This window comes from Trachypithecus francoisi, unplaced genomic scaffold, assembly GCF_009764315.1.
Source record: "Trachypithecus francoisi isolate TF-2019V2 unplaced genomic scaffold, Tfra_2.0 Lachesis_group13, whole genome shotgun sequence".
Lineage (NCBI taxonomy): Eukaryota > Metazoa > Chordata > Mammalia > Primates > Cercopithecidae > Trachypithecus > Trachypithecus francoisi.
Window position 1 is genome coordinate 80,598,246 of NW_022681458.1, and position 17,120 is coordinate 80,615,365.

The window sequence follows — 17,120 nt, forward strand, 5'->3', positions numbered from 1 at the left end:
GACTTCCCAATAAAATCTATTAGGCTTTTCTACTGTCATATTTTTAAGGAAACCCCAACGTGAGTTATTCTTTTTGGTAATGTTTCCTTTCATCTTCTTTCCAGGCAGCTGATTACAGAAGAGAGGATTCCAAACAACACACAGTGGGTCACATGGTCACCAGTGGGTCATAAATTGGTTAGTGAGTCTCTCCAGTTGTCAGAAAAATATTGGTTAAATTTTTCATAGGCAGAAGTTACTAACCCCGATACAAAGCAGACATCTTAGGAAGTCCATACTTCACTCTAGAATATAGTGTTATTGCCCAAGATAATATTTTACTAGCTTAACAAAGTAAATATAATTCCTGAAAGTATCCCTTGGGAATATTTATTCATGGGAAAATGCATATTGAACTCTTAAGTTCTAGTTATCTATTGTACTTAGATATTTTCTGAGTCACACCTGCTTTCTGCTAGTTCTGTGTTCTTCTGTGTTACTATAGATATACCTTTAGGTTCTATAGTGCTAGGAGAATGTCAGAAGTCCAAAAGAATCTTAACAAGAGGATCTAATGTTTGTCTGCAGTTGAACTTCTCTCTTCCAGAATGCAACTGCCTTCCCTCTACTCACTCTCCCAATAAAGAAATATACAAGCACATATCATCCTGTAGAAGTGGTCAGCCTTCTCGGTCTTCACATATGCTTTAGCATTCAAATAGTGATGGTTGTGTGCTTCTTATTTTTAACACATTATTAATGGTTTTAGGATTATTTTGGGTTTATAGGCTGTACACTTGTAATTTAAGAAAGAGAGGGAAGGAGTAAATGACTCTTCCTGTTTGAATGGAGCATTTGACTATGGTAATCCTTACATTTGCAATAGATAAGTGTTTCTAAAACTCCAGGATAAAAATATAACATGTTATTATAGATATCAATGCTTGTTTTTTCTTTCTAGGCATATGTTTGGAACAATGACATTTATGTTAAAATTGAACCAAATTTAACAAGTCACAGAATCACATCGACTGGGGAAGAAGATATAATATATAATGGAATAACTGACTGGGTTTATGAAGGTAGAAACTTTAAAGCTTTTTCAAATCAGAAAATCTATAAGCTTTTAAAATAGTTAAGTGTTTCTTTTGCAATGGGAAAATTTAAATGAGATTCAAAATAAGTTGCATTGTTTAAAACGACATCAAACTTCTCTTAGAACTCACAGCACCAGGTGTCTCGTAGACCAAGAACTTAACTATTCCTAGCACTCCTCTGTCCTCATTGCCTGACAATACTCCTTTTGTCTCTGGTTTATTGACACAAAGGGCTTGTCTGTGTAGATAGACCTTTTCTGCCTTTGCTGGAACATAAAAGCCTCCAGATTAACATCAGATATTTCTCTAACTAGGCCTATCTAACCCAGAAGTTACTAAGGAAAGCTAAATAATCCCATCACATTGAGAAGATGATAAAATAATATCTACAGGTTGGAGAGAAAATGCCTATTTTATAGAGGATTTGTATTTATTTGAACTTGGACAAATTATGATTTCCTGTTTTTAAGAATGAAAAAGCAATTAGAAAGGCTTAGGAAAAAGTGACTAATAAAACTAAAAAAGTTAAAAAGGAATATTCTCCCTTTTAGGATACAGAGTTGTAGAAACTATTAGGAACACATTTTAGAAACTTAGAAAATATTAGAAAAACATTTTTTATGTCTATATTTGCCAAGATAAAAGGCGTTCTGGGGCTGTTCCAAACTGTTCACAAGGTTTCCTCATATTTATTAGAAAGACTCACTATATTTCATTGTATTATTTTTTCTTCTTTGTAGTTTAAAAAAATAGTTTTTCTTCATGACTTAATTGTAGTTCTTACCAAGTCCAAGTCAACTTTAATTGACTCATTATAACAGCAACAACAAATCACATTGAAAGAAAGATAAATTTTCATGTCCTAGAAATAAGTGCTTGACTAAAACTTACAATGAAATTTACTAACACTAGCTACTTAGAGATTCTTTAACCCTTGGACAGTACAAACCAGTCTCCAGGATCATTGACAAGAGTGGCCTCTTTCCAAAGCTCTGACCCTCCCTCAGAAAGAGCTGGCCCTGTGGAAGATAAGAGGGCAGCTAACACTTTCATTCTTTCTTTCTTTCTTTTTTTTTTTTTTGAGACGGAGTCTTGCTCTATGGCCCGGGCTGGAGTGCAGTGGCCGGATCTCAGCTCACTGCAAGCTCCGCCTCCCAGGTTCACGCCATTCTCCTGCCTCAGCCTCCCGTGTAGCTGGGACTACAGGCGCCCGCCACCACGCCCGGCTAGTTTTTTTTTTTTTTTTTTTGTATTTTTTAGTAGAGACGGGGTTTCACCATGTTAGCCAGGATGGCCTCGATCCCCTAACCTCGTGATCCGCCCGTCTCGGCCTCCCAAAATGCTGGGATTACAGGCTTGAGCCACCGCAACTGGCCAACACTTTCATTCTTTCTAAAGTAGGTAATCGCTGGAGGGAGACTCTTGCATGTTCATGACTAGGCCATTCTCATGCAGAACAGCTTCACAGTTCCAACTTGGGCCTCTCTAATAGCTTCAGTTCCTAGAAGGAAATTACTATATTGTCAATACAGAAAAATATGTCCTGCATTCCAAATAACCACTAATTCAAGACAAAGATCACTACCTGCTACTTACACTTACAAGTAATTCTAAAAACCAAAATCTTGGTCTGATTATATTGATTTTATGTAACTGCAGCTGTGTTATAGACTGCAATCAATGGGTAAAAGTTACAAAGAACGATAAGTCAACTCAGTATATGAACAAGTTCTTAGTATAATAGCAAGTCAACTCAGTATATGAACAAGTTCTTAGTATAATAGCAACCATGACTTGGAGTCATAAGGGCTGGGTTCTAGTTCTTGTCTCAGGCAATTCACTGGATCACTCCATGCCTCAGTTTCCTTCTCTGTGCAATGAGCTATAAATCATCACTCAGAGATATTTGTGGAGACTAAATTTGATACGTTTTGTAAATTCTAAATTGCTACATAAGCGTGTATAGATCAATGATACAGATATGAGACAGTCAAAGGAAGAATAGGCTGCTTAACCCGGTAGTAGGTTTTCTGTTACTGGAAATACTAAAATAGAGGCAGGAAAGGGCAATATAGCACGGAGATAAAAAGCATGAGTCAAAGGAGATTTTGGTTGATTTTTGATTCTACCATTTCTTAGCCATGTGATCCTAGACAAATTTCTGATCCTCTTCAAGCTTGTCTCACTTTATCAGTGGATTATTGTGAGCCTTAACTGAGGTGATAGATGTCAATTGCTTATCAATACCTGGTGCATAGTTAGCACTCATTGAATGTCAGCTGCTCATCACAATAATTATTATTACATTTTATTACAGTAATTATTTTTGCTATTATTCTTGTTGAAAAAAAGCATTTGGAAATAACTTGTAAGGAGGTATCAGGCATCTGAAAACTGATTAGAATGCATGATTTCCCAACCCTAAGATTCTAGTTTCTATGCTTTTGCTTTTACATTTACACTTACATGAGACTTGTGGAATATATAGGAGTCTCCACTCAGTCTACTTAACTCCTCCATTCCCAGTTGGTGAAGGAGATTTCAACATATTAAGAGCCAGTGATTAAATGTCCCATGTATAGATGCCATAATAATCATAGGGATGAGCTATCTTTGCCAGAGATTGAGAAGAAGCCCAACAATGTACTGGAAAGCAAGATCCTGTCGTTTATTTGCCTCCCTCTTTGACCCTCTTCTCTTACCCATCGTGTATAAGACCTTCTTCTCCTATATACCAGAGCAGTGTGTTAATCTAAGGGAGTTTTCAGTTTCTGGGCTGGGCAAGGAGATGTTTCTCAGTAGGGGTCTCAATGGAGCTCCTTGCCGTTCTAAATCCATCCTTCCCACACCTTGTTTGTGCCAAGAGTAGTAAACTCTGGGCACCATATTGGTTTGATAGCCTGGAGCTACACACCACCCACCAGTACCCTGCGGGCTCAGTACAAACTGAGCCCAGTTGGGGAGAGTATGCTGGCATGTTGACTGTTTGAAAATTAGAAAGGAGAATCAGCCTCCTGTGTGAAATTTACTTTTAGTATGTTTTGAGGCATAAATTTAGAGGATTATAAGATAAAGAAAAAATGTAGAGCTTATATTAAATATTGCATGCTAAAATATTCTAAAATGGTCCAACGGGTTACTTATTTTTACAATCCAGATATATCCTTGAAGATTTTATTTTTATTCATTTGTATTACTCTGATTTTGGAAGCCCAGCAAATGCAAAGTGGTTCATTAGTTGAACTCTACTGTAATTACTAAAGCTAATGAGAACAATATTTTGAATGCCAAAGCCAATTTATCAGCTACTTCTTGTAACAGAACAATTTATGTCTTTTTTCAGAGGAAGTCTTCAGTGCCTACTCTGCTCTGTGGTGGTCTCCAAACGGCACTTTTTTAGCATATGCCCAATTTAACGACACAGAAGTCCCACTTATTGAATACTCCTTCTACTCTGATGAGTCACTGCAGTACCCAAAGACTGTACGGGTTCCGTATCCAAAGGTCTGTGCTCCTGTTCGTACAGTGGTTCCATGATTTGATGGGAAGAGAATGGTTTCATTTAATCCCTTCCTGCTAATGAAAATATTGTCAGTCTCTCTTCAACAGCTTGCTGTGATTACTCTTGCTGAAGTCAACAGCATCTGGCAATTTTAAAGTATTTTTATTATCCCAGGAAAGAGTGTGATTTAAGGTTTTGTAATTTCTCCAAAAACTTTGAGGAATGACAAGCAGAAAAAATGGGGAAAATGCTTTTGAAAGAGATAAGGGGAATGAAAATGTTTGAATGGAGGAAAAGGGAGGCTATAATTGAATCAGAAGCTCATCTCATTTGTAGAAGTTGGATTGTGCCCTAGACGAAGTTGCAAAGCTCAGTTATATATCAGATTGTATTACTAATTAACGGAATACATGACTAGTTTTAGTGGTTCTATTATAGATTTGGCACTAATGTAAATTTTTCATGTCCTACATTTGGAATAATAGTGTCACGTCTTGGTTTTCAAAGCTGTTCTCCCCCTCAGGGTTGTGTGTTTACTAAAATTGAAGAGCCTTGTTAAGCAGTGTAAGCCAGGGAAGATGGAGTTTAGAAGGGAACCAGGGATTCTTCACTAGTACCGTAATAATAATGGCTACAGTATTGTCTGCAGGAAAATCTAATAGTAAAGTGTTTTTTCTGTAAGAAATTTGGAAAAGGGGATTTTTATTTTTACCAACTCACTCAATTTGCTTTATGAAGAGCTGCCATTTTAGGAAGACAGAGGAAGTTAAAAGAAAAAAAAAGGATCAGAGACTAAATATGGAGATGTGTTTTCAGTGGAATGTTATTTTTTGATGAGCGAAACTGGCACACACAAAAAAACTCCATAAAGTGTTCTCACTAAAAATATCATATTATTTCTAACTAATCTGTCAATCGAAGATCTATGTGTATATTTAAAAAGGTTTTATAGGTTTCAGTCATAATATTGTTTGTAAAGCTCCATCATAGTGAACCTGAATTTAGAGTGGAAATGATGGCTTCCTAATTGATATCGTTGGCTCAGGTAAACTGATTTTTCTGGTGGCTGGTGTCTTTGGCAGAACCCAAGGTGTTCTTCATACTGACAGGGGTCAAAGACTTTTGGTCTCAGGGAGACAGGGTGTATTTGCAAATAATAGAGTTGATTTTAATAGGTTTATCTTTGCTTTCTCAAAGTGATAAATTGTAGATATAAACATTCATTATTTAAACAGAAGTGCTTTGGACTTTCCGGTTTTATATATATACTCGGTGTGTGAGTGTGTGTATTGTGTGTGTGTATATATATATACACGTATTCTGTTTCTGCCTGACCATGAAAAGGTTGCATTTCATGACTCTCCCTTATGTTCATTTTATTTATATTAAATTGTTGGAATGTGTCTGATTGTGATAATTTTATGGCCATAATGCAGACATTTTGTGCTGTTTTAAAATGTGTGCAATGATGTTACATTTTTTTTTTTGTCAATACCAATTCTGTGATTGTTTTTTCCTAGGCAGGAGCTGTGAATCCAACTGTAAAGTTCTTTGTTGTAAATACAGACTCTCTCAGCTCAGCCACCAAAGCAACTTCCATACAAATCACTGCGCCTGCTTCTATGTTGATAGGGTAAGACTTTTGTCCTGAATGCTTAGCTTGTAAACAGTTTTACACTTTCTAGGGAGAACTTTTCAAAAGTGAATGGCAGAGTGGATCACAGCTGTGTCATTCCCACTGACAGTCATTCATTCTTTCCTTCAGCAACTCTTTCTTGAGCATCTTCACGTCCTCAGGCTGGGCACAGCTCTAGAGATGAGGATGACAATGGACAGAGCAGCCGGTCCCTGGTGTCATTCAGCCTACATTCAAATTGAGGGAGACAGATGAAAACCAGATAAACAAAGAACAGTGTAAAATGCCAGTAGTGATAAATGTGGTGAAGAAAACCTGAGCAGAGCAAAACGGATGGGGCTGGAGGGAAGGTCAGGGAAGCCTCATGGATAAAATGACCTGTGGCAGTGATGTGAAGAGGAGGAGGGCTCCATCCCCACTGATAGCAGGGGGCAGAGGAAGAACAAGTGCAGAGGAGATGTGCTTGGGGTGTTGGAGGAACTGCAAGGAGGCTGGGGTGACTGGAGCCTTTTCAGTGAACAAGAGAGTGGAGCAGACAAGGTCAGGTCCCACAGAGCCTTGTAAGGCCTAGAGAAAATACAGGAAATCTGTAGCTTAAGTTTAGGGAGCTCCAAGGTCATTTTGTGCTCCAAGACTTCACTTGCTAAAATCATGTCAGTGGTTTGAAATTCCACCCAGGAGCACCTTCAGCCCCTTGTTTATTTTCCTGTAAAGGAACCAATGTACTGGGTACAATTTATGGTTGGCTGATAGCTCCATATTCACTCATTTCTGTTATTTATTTGGTCTGGTTGCTGTTTTCTTTTCTTTTTTTTTTTTTTTGAGATGGAGTCTTGCTCTGTTGCCCAGGCTGGAGTGTAGTGGTGCCATCTCGGCTCACTGCAACCTCCATCTCCCGAGTTCAAGTGATTCTCCTGCCTCAGCCTCCTGAGTATAGCTGGGATTATAGGTATGTGCCCGGCTAATTTCTGTATTTTTAGTAGAGACGAGGTTTCACCATGTTGGTCAGGCTGGTGTTGAACTCCTGACCTCATGATCCACCTGCCTTGGCCTCCCAAAGTGCTGGGATTACAGGCGAGAGCCACCGTGCCCGGCCTGTTGCTGTTTTTAAATAACAACTAGCATACATTGAGTACTCACCATGTGCCAGGCACAGGGATTATCACATGCTTTATCTTAGGACTCTTTAAAGTCACTCTGTCTTTCCAACAACTATCATCGTGTGCCGGTTCACAGATAAGAAAATGAGGCCTACAGATTAAGAAAATGATGAAGTAGGAATCTGTATTCAAAGCTGACTTTCTGACTTGAAAGAACAAGCTTTTAGACACTGCTTCGTGTCTCCCTCTGGGTGATTACGGCTGGTGCCCTAAGATTCCCGAAGGCACCGTCACAGCAGGATGGAAGCATCCATTTTCTCTGGGGTTGCATTAACTACATCAGGAAGGCTGTGGGCTGTGCTCTGTGGTTAGTAATACATTATTTTGGTTAGAAATATCTATAGTAACCCATTCATTTGGGGAAAAATCAATTAGTAAGTTCTTTAAAAATTTTCTGGGTTTGTCCAATGGAGTAAAAATTTACCCAAAGGTTTCAAAGTTTACGTTTTGGTTCCACCCAGTCACCTCTTTAATCATCATTGATGGGTAGCCTCTTTTTTACTGCCAAATGTCCATAGAAAGCCTGTGCCCTTGTAGCACTTATCATCAGTAGATGATAGAAAACATTCAGATAAATGCCCCCAGGAGTGATAGGAGAGGTATGAGCAATAGAATGGAGGCATTCTGAGGAGAAGAACATGGGCTTTTCATGACCCCAGGACCAAAGAATGCCCCCTGGAGAATGTGCAAATTGAGCAGGCTGGCTTCCAGCAGGGCGCAGTGAGGAGGAAGGACACTGAGGTGGAAAAAACAGAGCATGGAAAAGTCAGGGCTTCCCAGGAGAAGACCAGTAGAGCCTGGTGTTGCCTTTTGGTCTGTCACCAATATCTTCCTGTAGAGAGGATGAGCTATGAGCACCTGCTCTGAAAAAGATTCCATCTGGAAGGGGCTTTAGACCTTATCAATGGTTTATAAACTTTTTAAGGACCTGGAAACCTTTGTTCAAGTGAGATATAATACAGAAGTGTATGGCCAGAAAGCAAATGGGAGATTGCTTCTCAGTTTTGGCAGGCCTAGTCCTTGTCCTCCCTCCTTCCCCCAACAGTCCTGGGAGCTTAGACAGAATCTGGAGTGGTTCCAGGACACAGTCACAACACCATTGTGAGGCACAGGTGAGAGAACCTCCCACTTTACCGAGAGAGGTAAAGTCATTTGCTCAAGGTCACACAGCAAATTAGTGTGGAAGCTGGGAAAAGGACCGAGGCCTATGCCTGCTGGACCAAAATATTTGAATAATTTAGTTAAAAATGTATTGAGGCCTTCTCATGGGCTGGGACTGTGCTCAGTGCTCTGCTTTTGCTGTCTCATTTATTCTCCAAAGAGATGAAGTCTTTCCCACTTAGAGATCCCTTTCCAAGGCACAGCTGTGTGAAGTGCTGGGCTCAAGAAACAAGCAATTCTCAGGACGGATTTTTGGCCTTATGTAAATTCGTCAATAAGTTCTTGTTCTCAGTAGTTCTTTAAGTCACACTTAAGCCTCACTATGGAGATTTTGTGTGGAATATATATTACCAGAGAATATTGTTTTTTGGAAATGCCACAGGAATGTGTTTTTTAGGGAATTTAAAATATAGCTCTGGTCTCTGTTAACACTGGTAAGGTTGTGGTTTTTCTAGTACTAGACTCTAGATGCCCTCTGGAAAAAATGCACTAGTACATGATGATGCACCATTTTCTGGCCTCATGCAAAGATCCAGCAGGGCCAAGTAAATCCAGGTGAGTTAACCTGCCCAGCCTGTTAGCCGGTGATTTACTAGCTCCTGGAGTGGGAAGCCTGGCCAGGATCAGTGCCTCTCCTCCTTCCTCTGCCCATGTTTCCCTCATTAGTTTTCCTGTTAGGCCATATCCCTTCACCACAGAGCCTGCAGCAAGTGAAATCCACAGGAGGATGAGGCTGGTTTGTGATTTTGTTAGGAATTAGCAGAAATGGGTGGAAGCTCTGCTTCTCTGATAACAAATGAAAAGGGCAGCCAGGCTGCGTTTCCAACAACCAAGGCCTGAACTTGAACCAGGGTGAGTCTCCCTGCTACCTGCATTGATTTAGTGCTAAAGTTTAGATTTGTTATGCTTTAAATTTGTTATGCTGCTAATTTGTGTTCATTGTTCATATTGAGAACTAGAAAGCTCAAAAAGTTGAAGGAAAACAGCACATAATGTAAAATCATAAATCTCCTAACTTTTATCTAGAGCAGTACATTCATTGTTGACTGAAGTAAGACAGGTTCTATGCGGTAGAGGCCAATCTTTTTTTATTTTTTTTTTTTTTGAGGCGGAGTCTCGCTCTGTCGCCCGGACTGGAGTGCAGTGGCCGGATCTCAGCTCACTGCAAGCTCCGCCTCCCGGGTTTACGCCATTCTCCTGCCTCAGCCTCCCGAGTAGCTGGGACTACAGGCGCCTGCCACGTCGCCCAGCTAGTTTTTGTATTTTTAGTAGAGACGGGGTTTCACCGTGTTAGCCAGGATGGTCTCGATCTCCTGACCTCGTGATCCGCCCGTCTCGGCCCCCCAAAGTGCTGGGATTACAGGCTTGAGCCACCGCGCCCGGCGTAGAGGCCAATCTTACAATCGCATCTCCAGTGTGTAGCAAGGTGCCTGCGACATAGCACATGCCCAACCAATATTTGTAGAATAAATTAATAGATAAGCAGAGGATGGATGGATGGGTGGATGGATGAATGGATGAGTAAGTTATCTAGGTGACTGTGTGTGTGTAGAATAGTGGTTCACGCTGCCAGCACCATGGATAGACTTCAAAATGACCTTGCATAGAAATCCCTCCTTTTTATCTCCTCTCTGCAAAAATGTTGTGGCCTGAATCTAGACGATTGGAGAGGGCATGTTCTACTGCAGTAATCCCACCCAACATCTGTTGAATGGCTCTCGGGCTCATCACACCCAGCTCATGACATACCCCATCCCTTCTCTCTCTGCTCCTGAATGACACAATAGACACAAAGTCTTGCTATGTCTTCTCTGAACTGTTACGACCCTGGCCTATAAAGCTGCAACATCAAAGCCTCAGATTGTCACACAGGAGAAAAAGAAACTGGAAGCTAGTGACACCTGCAAGAGGCACATTAGGACTGGCATGCTACGACTGTGCGGGTGTACGGGTGCTGCAGCACTCAGATCTGCTTCATCTCATCCCACCCATTCCTCTCTTGAGGGATTTGTCAGCGAACCTGGGAGGGTTGGCTCCCCATCAGAGCAGAGGGTGGCATGGAGCCTGCGGCCAGCACTGGCAGTACGCCCGCTTCCTCGGGTGATTCACTGAATTAATCATTCCACGGTTGCAGTTGCTCTTGGTAGCATTTTTCCCTCCAATATTATTTCCAGTTGGTAATAAATACCTTATTTTAAGTATCCTAGTGCACCAAAAGAAACATTTACACAAATTAAGGGAATTAATAGTACCTAACAGACATTTATTAAATGCCTACTGTTTGCAAAGAATTATGCTGGGACAGGCAGTCATTTTACAAGGGGATTCTCTGTTGTGTGATTTTTGACAAGTCTTTCTCAGTGCATTCACATATAATTTGCCTTATAAAATTTAGTTTACACACAGCTCTCTAGGAATAGATTTCTTTAAGTGAGGAACTTTACGCTGAAAAGAAGCAAGAAGGTGAAGCTAGCTAGCAACATTTCCCGAATGGATGGGTGGAGGTTTCATAGAGGGAACGAGTATGAACAGGGAATCTGAAGCCAACAGCTTGAATTGAATCCCGGCTCCAACACTTCCCAGTTGGGTGATAGTGGGCAAGTTCCTTAAATCCTCTGCTGTTGTATTTCTTTGTCTGCAGACAATGAGCTGCAATACTCACCTTATAGGGTGGTCATGAGCTTATGTCAAGCACTTAGAACAGTTCCTGGCATATAGTAGACTCCACATGGGTGTGGACTCATTATTTTACATCCAAAAATTACTGCATCATTTTAGTATTAAAATCAACCATATTCCCATTGGACTAATCCAGCTGCAGAAGGTAGAAGAGCTTACTGGCTCATATGTCTAACCTTGGTAAGTTGTCCAGGCTCTCAGGAAGGCTTGGACTGCAGGGACGGTCCCTCTTCCACCCCACCAAAACCATTACATAAGAAAACTACTCAGTATTGGCTTGTTTTTGCAGAATAAAAGCAGCATGCAGTGCACAAACATAGATGATAATACTGCTGGCTGGATTTTTCTGGTTTTAAGTGGGACTTAAACTTTTCAGTAAAAAGTACAGTTGAGCCATTGGCTTTATTTATTTATTTATCTATTTATTTTGAGACAGGGTCTTGCTGTGTCTCCCAGGCTGGAGTGCAATGGCATGATCTCAGCTCAATGCAACCTCTGTCTCCCGGGTTCAATTAGTTCTCCTGCCTCAGCCTCCTGAGTAGCTGGGATTACAGATGCGCCCCACCACACCTGACTAATTTTTGTATTTTTAGTAGACACAGGGGATCACCATGTTGGCCAGGCTAGTCTCGAACTCCTGACCTCAAATGGTCCACCTGCGTTGGCCTCCCTAAGTGCTGCTGTTACAGGCATGAGTCACTACGCCCGGCAGGTTTTTTTTTGTTTTTTTGTTTTTTGTTTTTTAAATGATTCTTTGACATCTCAGACTGGCATAATCTTGGCTCAGGGCTGCCACCGAAGAGAAGCATGTTTATAAGAAAATTCAAAAATTCCTGGCTGCGCCAGGGGTGAACTGCCTTGCTGAGCATGCACAGGGTGCAGAGTACACCTGGGGTCATGGAGAGTAACCCATGCCATGCAGGGTCCAGGACCATGAACCTTTGATCTGAAAATGGGCAGGGAAGATGATTGATGCACGTGAGTTTCCTGGCTGACTTCCCAAATTCCATTACTCAATGTTTTCAAATGGGGAAAAGTTGCTTTTATATTGCTGATTTCTGAACGTGACATTTAACTTATGACTTTTGGTAGATAAAACTATTTAGTACTGGATGATCCACTAATTATTGTCAAAAGTTTTTCCCCCCATCACCTAACACTTCGCTCAACCAGAACACTTTAAAAAAAGAAGAATATTTCTGGAGCCTAAATTCCTAATCTATGCCCATGGAATTTTCAGATGTTGTATATATGACAGTGGAGAGGCTTTTCCCACCTAGAGAGAGGTACGTCAGTTTCATCAGATTGTCCAAAGGGTTTTTGGCCTGAAAAGATAATAACTACTGATATGGGACAGGAATTAGCACACCAGGGTTTATGGGCCAAATGCAGTCCACTGCCTATTTCTGTGTGGTCCACAAGTAAAAATGGTTTTTACTTTTTTTTTTTTTTGAGACAGAGTCTCACTGTTGCCCAGGCTAGAGTGCAGTGGCTCGATCTTGGCTCACCACAACCTCTGTCTCCCGGGTTCAATTAGTTCTGCTGCCTCAGCCTCCTGAGTAGCTGGGATTACAGGTGTGTGCCACCACGCCTGGCTAATTTTTGTATTTTTAGTACAGGCAGGGTTTTGCCATGTTGGCCAGGCTGGTCTTGAACTTGTGAACTCAGGTGATCTGCCCAGGTTTTATGTTTTTAAGTGGATGGGAACAAAAATCAAAAGAGTAATAATATTTCATTATATGTGAAAATTTAATGAAATTCAAATTTTAGCTTTTCAGTGGAACATTAAATGAACTCATTCATTTAATTATGGTCTCTGGGTGCATTTGTGCTACAAAGGCAGAGTGGAGTAGTGACAGAGAAGATGTGGACCACAAAGCTTAAAATATTTACTCTCTGACTCTTAACTGAAAAAGTTTTCCAACCTCTGGTCTAAAAAACTAATTTCAGAAAGCTTCGTTTTCTGTTGTGCTTTTCATACTTCCATTTTCTTTTCACGGATTTATTGCCTGTCTTGGGTAAAGTGTATTCGCCTTTCCGTGTTCTCATTTAGCTCCCCTGCATTGGGCAGACGCAGAAGCATCAGACCGGATGAGATGTCTGTATTCCCCAGCATGGAAAGAGGTGGTTGCACTCTCAGCCCCTGTGGCCTGGCGGTTTGTGATGAGTGCAGTGAGACCTGGGAGAGTGGTGTGGGAGAAGGAGGTTTCCAAGAAGACATCGTGAATGAGGGGACATTTAGGCCAAGACCTAAGGAAGTTAGAGCTTGGCAGCCACTTCAGGCTGAAGAGCAAGACCGAACAAAGAGGGAGAAACTGGGGAACCTCATGGTGTGTTGTGAGAATACTAGCCACCCAGACTCGGTAGTATATAGGTTCTCCAGAAGCAAGAAAATGGGCTGAAATGAAAAGGGACCCCTATTTATGGAAATGTGGTGCTCTGCTGCTGAGTGAAGGGGTTCGGTCTTGTTTCAGTACCTGCGGCTTGCAGCAGGGTAGCATGGAAGCCCCTTATCCCTAGGCACATTCGCACATTAAGTGTTCCCAGCTGTAAAATGGGGATGATGAAGCTGTGAGGGGCTTAAAGGGCTTTATCCAGCACCTGACCCATCCCAAGTGCCCAGTAAATGTTTGTTGTGTGATTAGGTGTCTGCAAAGGGAGTGGAAATGGGAACTGATATATGAATTCCGAGGAAGGACAAAGCTATAGTCCTTCAGTATGACAATATGACAGTTCCCACAGGTCAGCAGAAGGCTTTCCTTTCTTCAGTGCTGCATTCCATGGACATATAATTAGCGCCTGTTTTGAGTCAGGCATTCTGCTAGGCCCTGGGGACACCCTGTAAAGAACTTACAGTCAAGCAAGGAGAAGGGCAGGCCCAGTCTGTAAAGGAGAGAGCAAGTGGATCTTGTGAGAGCATCTGGGATGGGGACGAGATGCGGCCACCAGACCAGGCAGGAAGAGGGGGATGAACACACTCATTTGGAACCCTCTGACAAAAAAGAGCAAAGCTGCGATCAGACACTTGAGAGCAGGGATTTGTGAATAGTCATCCAAAACCACACTGGGGGAGGAGGAGGGAGCAAAAAACATAAAGCATCCATTGCCAATAATGTGAGGGAGGCCAGCAGAAAAGTAAATGATGAATTCCATACACTTCACTATAAATCAGAAGGTGGTTCCAAAATTTTTTTTTCAGTATGTGTTGGGGAGGATGTACTGCTAGAGATACCTCTGTTTACATAAATTTATGTGAAAATACCACAGGGTTCTTTCATTTCTTTTCAGGGTTCATGGTTTGACTTTTGAGAAATGTCTTTTTACAATATACTTTGATTTTCAAAGTTTGTGGAGGTGTGAGTCAATTTTTTCCCCTTTGAAAATGAAGTTGAGAAAAGGGTCAGCTGTAGTTTCACCCTAATAGAAAGAATTTTCTGGAGAAGCACGTAAAATACCAGAAATACTCAAATCTTAGCCAGTGTCCATGGCTTCACTTCCCCCAAGACAGCAGAAAGGAGATGCAAAAACATCACCCTTGACTCCCTGGCACCACCAGCGGCCAAGTTGAGGACTTGATAAATCCTGAGCTTGTGGTTTGAGTCACGCATGTTAAGCCTCTGTAGAATATTGTTGCTGCTTTTCCTGTTGGATATATTTTAATTTTCATTCCAAATTAAACTGTACTTTAAGCTTTAAGAAAAGGTGAAATATTATATTAAATGGTTTCATTAACCATTTGTAATTCTATTTCCCATTAAGATTGATTTCTTTTCACTGAGTAAAATGTCTATTTGTACCAAGGTCTGGCAATAGTCATATTCATTCTCTCTCTCTGTTATTCCTTTCTTTCTTCCTTCCAGGGATCACTACTTGTGTGATGTGACATGGGCAACACAAGAAAGAATTTCTTTGCAGTGGCTCAGGAGGATTCAGAACTATTCGGTCATGGATATTTGTGACTATGATGAGTCCAATGGAAGATGGAACTGCTTAGTGGTGAGACTGAATGGGGATGTTCGGCTTCTAAAGCAACATGTGATCAGAGGGTCTGTGCAGTCGGGGAGAGAGAAGGCTGGGAATCAGGAAATGAGGTTTGAGTTTCTCTTCTTTCTGACTCTGTCTGATCCTGACGTAATAAAATCTTGAATAAAACTCCTAGATAACCTGCCATCCCGAGGTGCTTCTATTTCTCCTACTCTGACTAGTCATATTGTTTTAGTTATGGATACTATCACTCGGGAAGGGGAGAAGGGGTGACTGGCCACAAGATAGAATCTGATGTCAATATTTTAAAAACCAAAGAGGGTCAGCAGCTGCAAGCTCAACAAAGTGTGTTTTAATAAATATAATAAAGAGAATGGGGAATAATTGGCTGAGTGTGTGTGAAACAAAACAAAGACATGAGGCCACAAACCCATTACCATACTGTCACTGTCTTTAAGCAGGAAACAGCTTTAGAATGCAAATAAATAACTGCCAGTCTGAGAGGGCGGCAATCCTGAGGCCAACTCATCCAACCTTGAGGTGCTGGGAGGCTTCTAGCCAGGAGACCACGAGGTCCAACTAAGATGATGGTCAAAGTTAAAGTCCCACTGGGAGCCCGCAGGCTAGGAGGGGTGGATCCTGGAAGAGGTTTGCTGGCATATGCCAAGGACACCTCCCCAATCCCCCTTATCTAGTCACAGACCCTGTGCCTACACACCTACCCTTCCTACTCCCATCCTGGCTAGGCTCAGGGCATATTCTCACCTCCCAGAACTGGAGCCCCACATAACTTGATTCACTTATTTATTTATGTAACAAACATAGAATTCTTGTTATGTTCCAAGCTCTGTGCTAAGCTACGGATTTTTTTCTAAAGTGAATTAGTTAGCATGCCTGCCCCCAAAACGTTTCTGTTCTAGTTGGGAATATTATCAAAATAAATAATAAAAACTGCCACTTACAGTATACCAGGCATTGTGGAAGCTGAGGATCAATGTTTGAGGAGCTGGCTCAGGTCACAGGACACAGTCAGAATTCAAACTGCAAAACCCAAGCTCTTTGCTTGCTGCCAATGAAATACTCATAATACCAAGGTTGTACCATAAAAAGAGTTCAACGAAGTACAGAGGGAATAGAGGGCAAAAGAAGATGATCAGCTCTACTGAGGGCAGGCGGGATGGGGAAGGAGATGATGTGGGAGAGCTATAGAGTAGCCTGGGATAAGTTGCCATGTGCTGAGCAGATAAGGACAGAAGGCCATATGAGCAGAGGGCTGTGCAAAGGCATCCAGTGTGAATAGCTTGGAAGATGCAGGAACTAAGGACTGGGGGAGAGGCGTAGTGGGGAGCACTGAGGCTAGAGATATAGGCAAAGGCTCAGGTGCCATTCTGGGAGTCTGGACTTATCTCGTAAGAAATGGGGAGCTGTTTCAAGGTTTTAAACCAAAGAGTATCACAATGGGACAGGCCTATGTATTGCTAACTAACGTAGCAGAGAAGAGCAGCAGGATCTCCAACAAGGAGATTCTGGCAACAGACCCCAGGCAACCTGCTGAGGACATGAACAAAGTCCTTAGCTGTAGAGAAGGACAGTAAAGTCAAAGAACTAGGTGACAGGGGCTGAAGGAGGTGACTATGAGGAGGGCAAGAATCTAGAATGACCCCCGGGTCTCCAGCTTGGGTGAATAGGTGCCACTAACTAGAAGAAGAATGAAGGAGTAGAACAGGTTGGTGGGACAGAGGAAAACGAATGAAATTCTCTTTAGTTCTGTGCATTCTGGATTTAAAGCACCAGTGGAGCTTCCAGAGGGACCCAGGATATAACTTTTGGCAAGAGAGGCAAATGATCTAATGTAATGACTTGAAAAATACTAACATAAATAGAAATATATGAATGGAGATAGTTTTCAATTATTATAAGTA

At 41.5% G+C, this 17,120-nt stretch overlaps 1 protein-coding gene across 3 annotated transcripts in view; it reads left to right on the forward strand.

Moving 5' to 3' along the window:
* The window catches only part of DPP4 (dipeptidyl peptidase 4), an 85,368-nt gene that overhangs the window by 37,641 nt on the left and 30,607 nt on the right, over nt 1–17,120 (forward strand). For all 3 annotated transcript variants that reach the window (XR_004441738.1, XM_033231300.1, XM_033231301.1), the window contains exons 7-11: nt 105–177; nt 941–1,061; nt 4,420–4,580; nt 6,099–6,211; nt 15,075–15,210. Coding sequence is in view for 2 of the 3 variants with exons in the window: in XM_033231300.1 (XP_033087191.1) it covers nt 105–177; nt 941–1,061; nt 4,420–4,580; nt 6,099–6,211; nt 15,075–15,210 (604 nt within the window). In the remaining variant the exon portion in view is untranslated. The remainder of the gene's footprint in view (nt 1–104; nt 178–940; nt 1,062–4,419; nt 4,581–6,098; nt 6,212–15,074; nt 15,211–17,120) is intronic.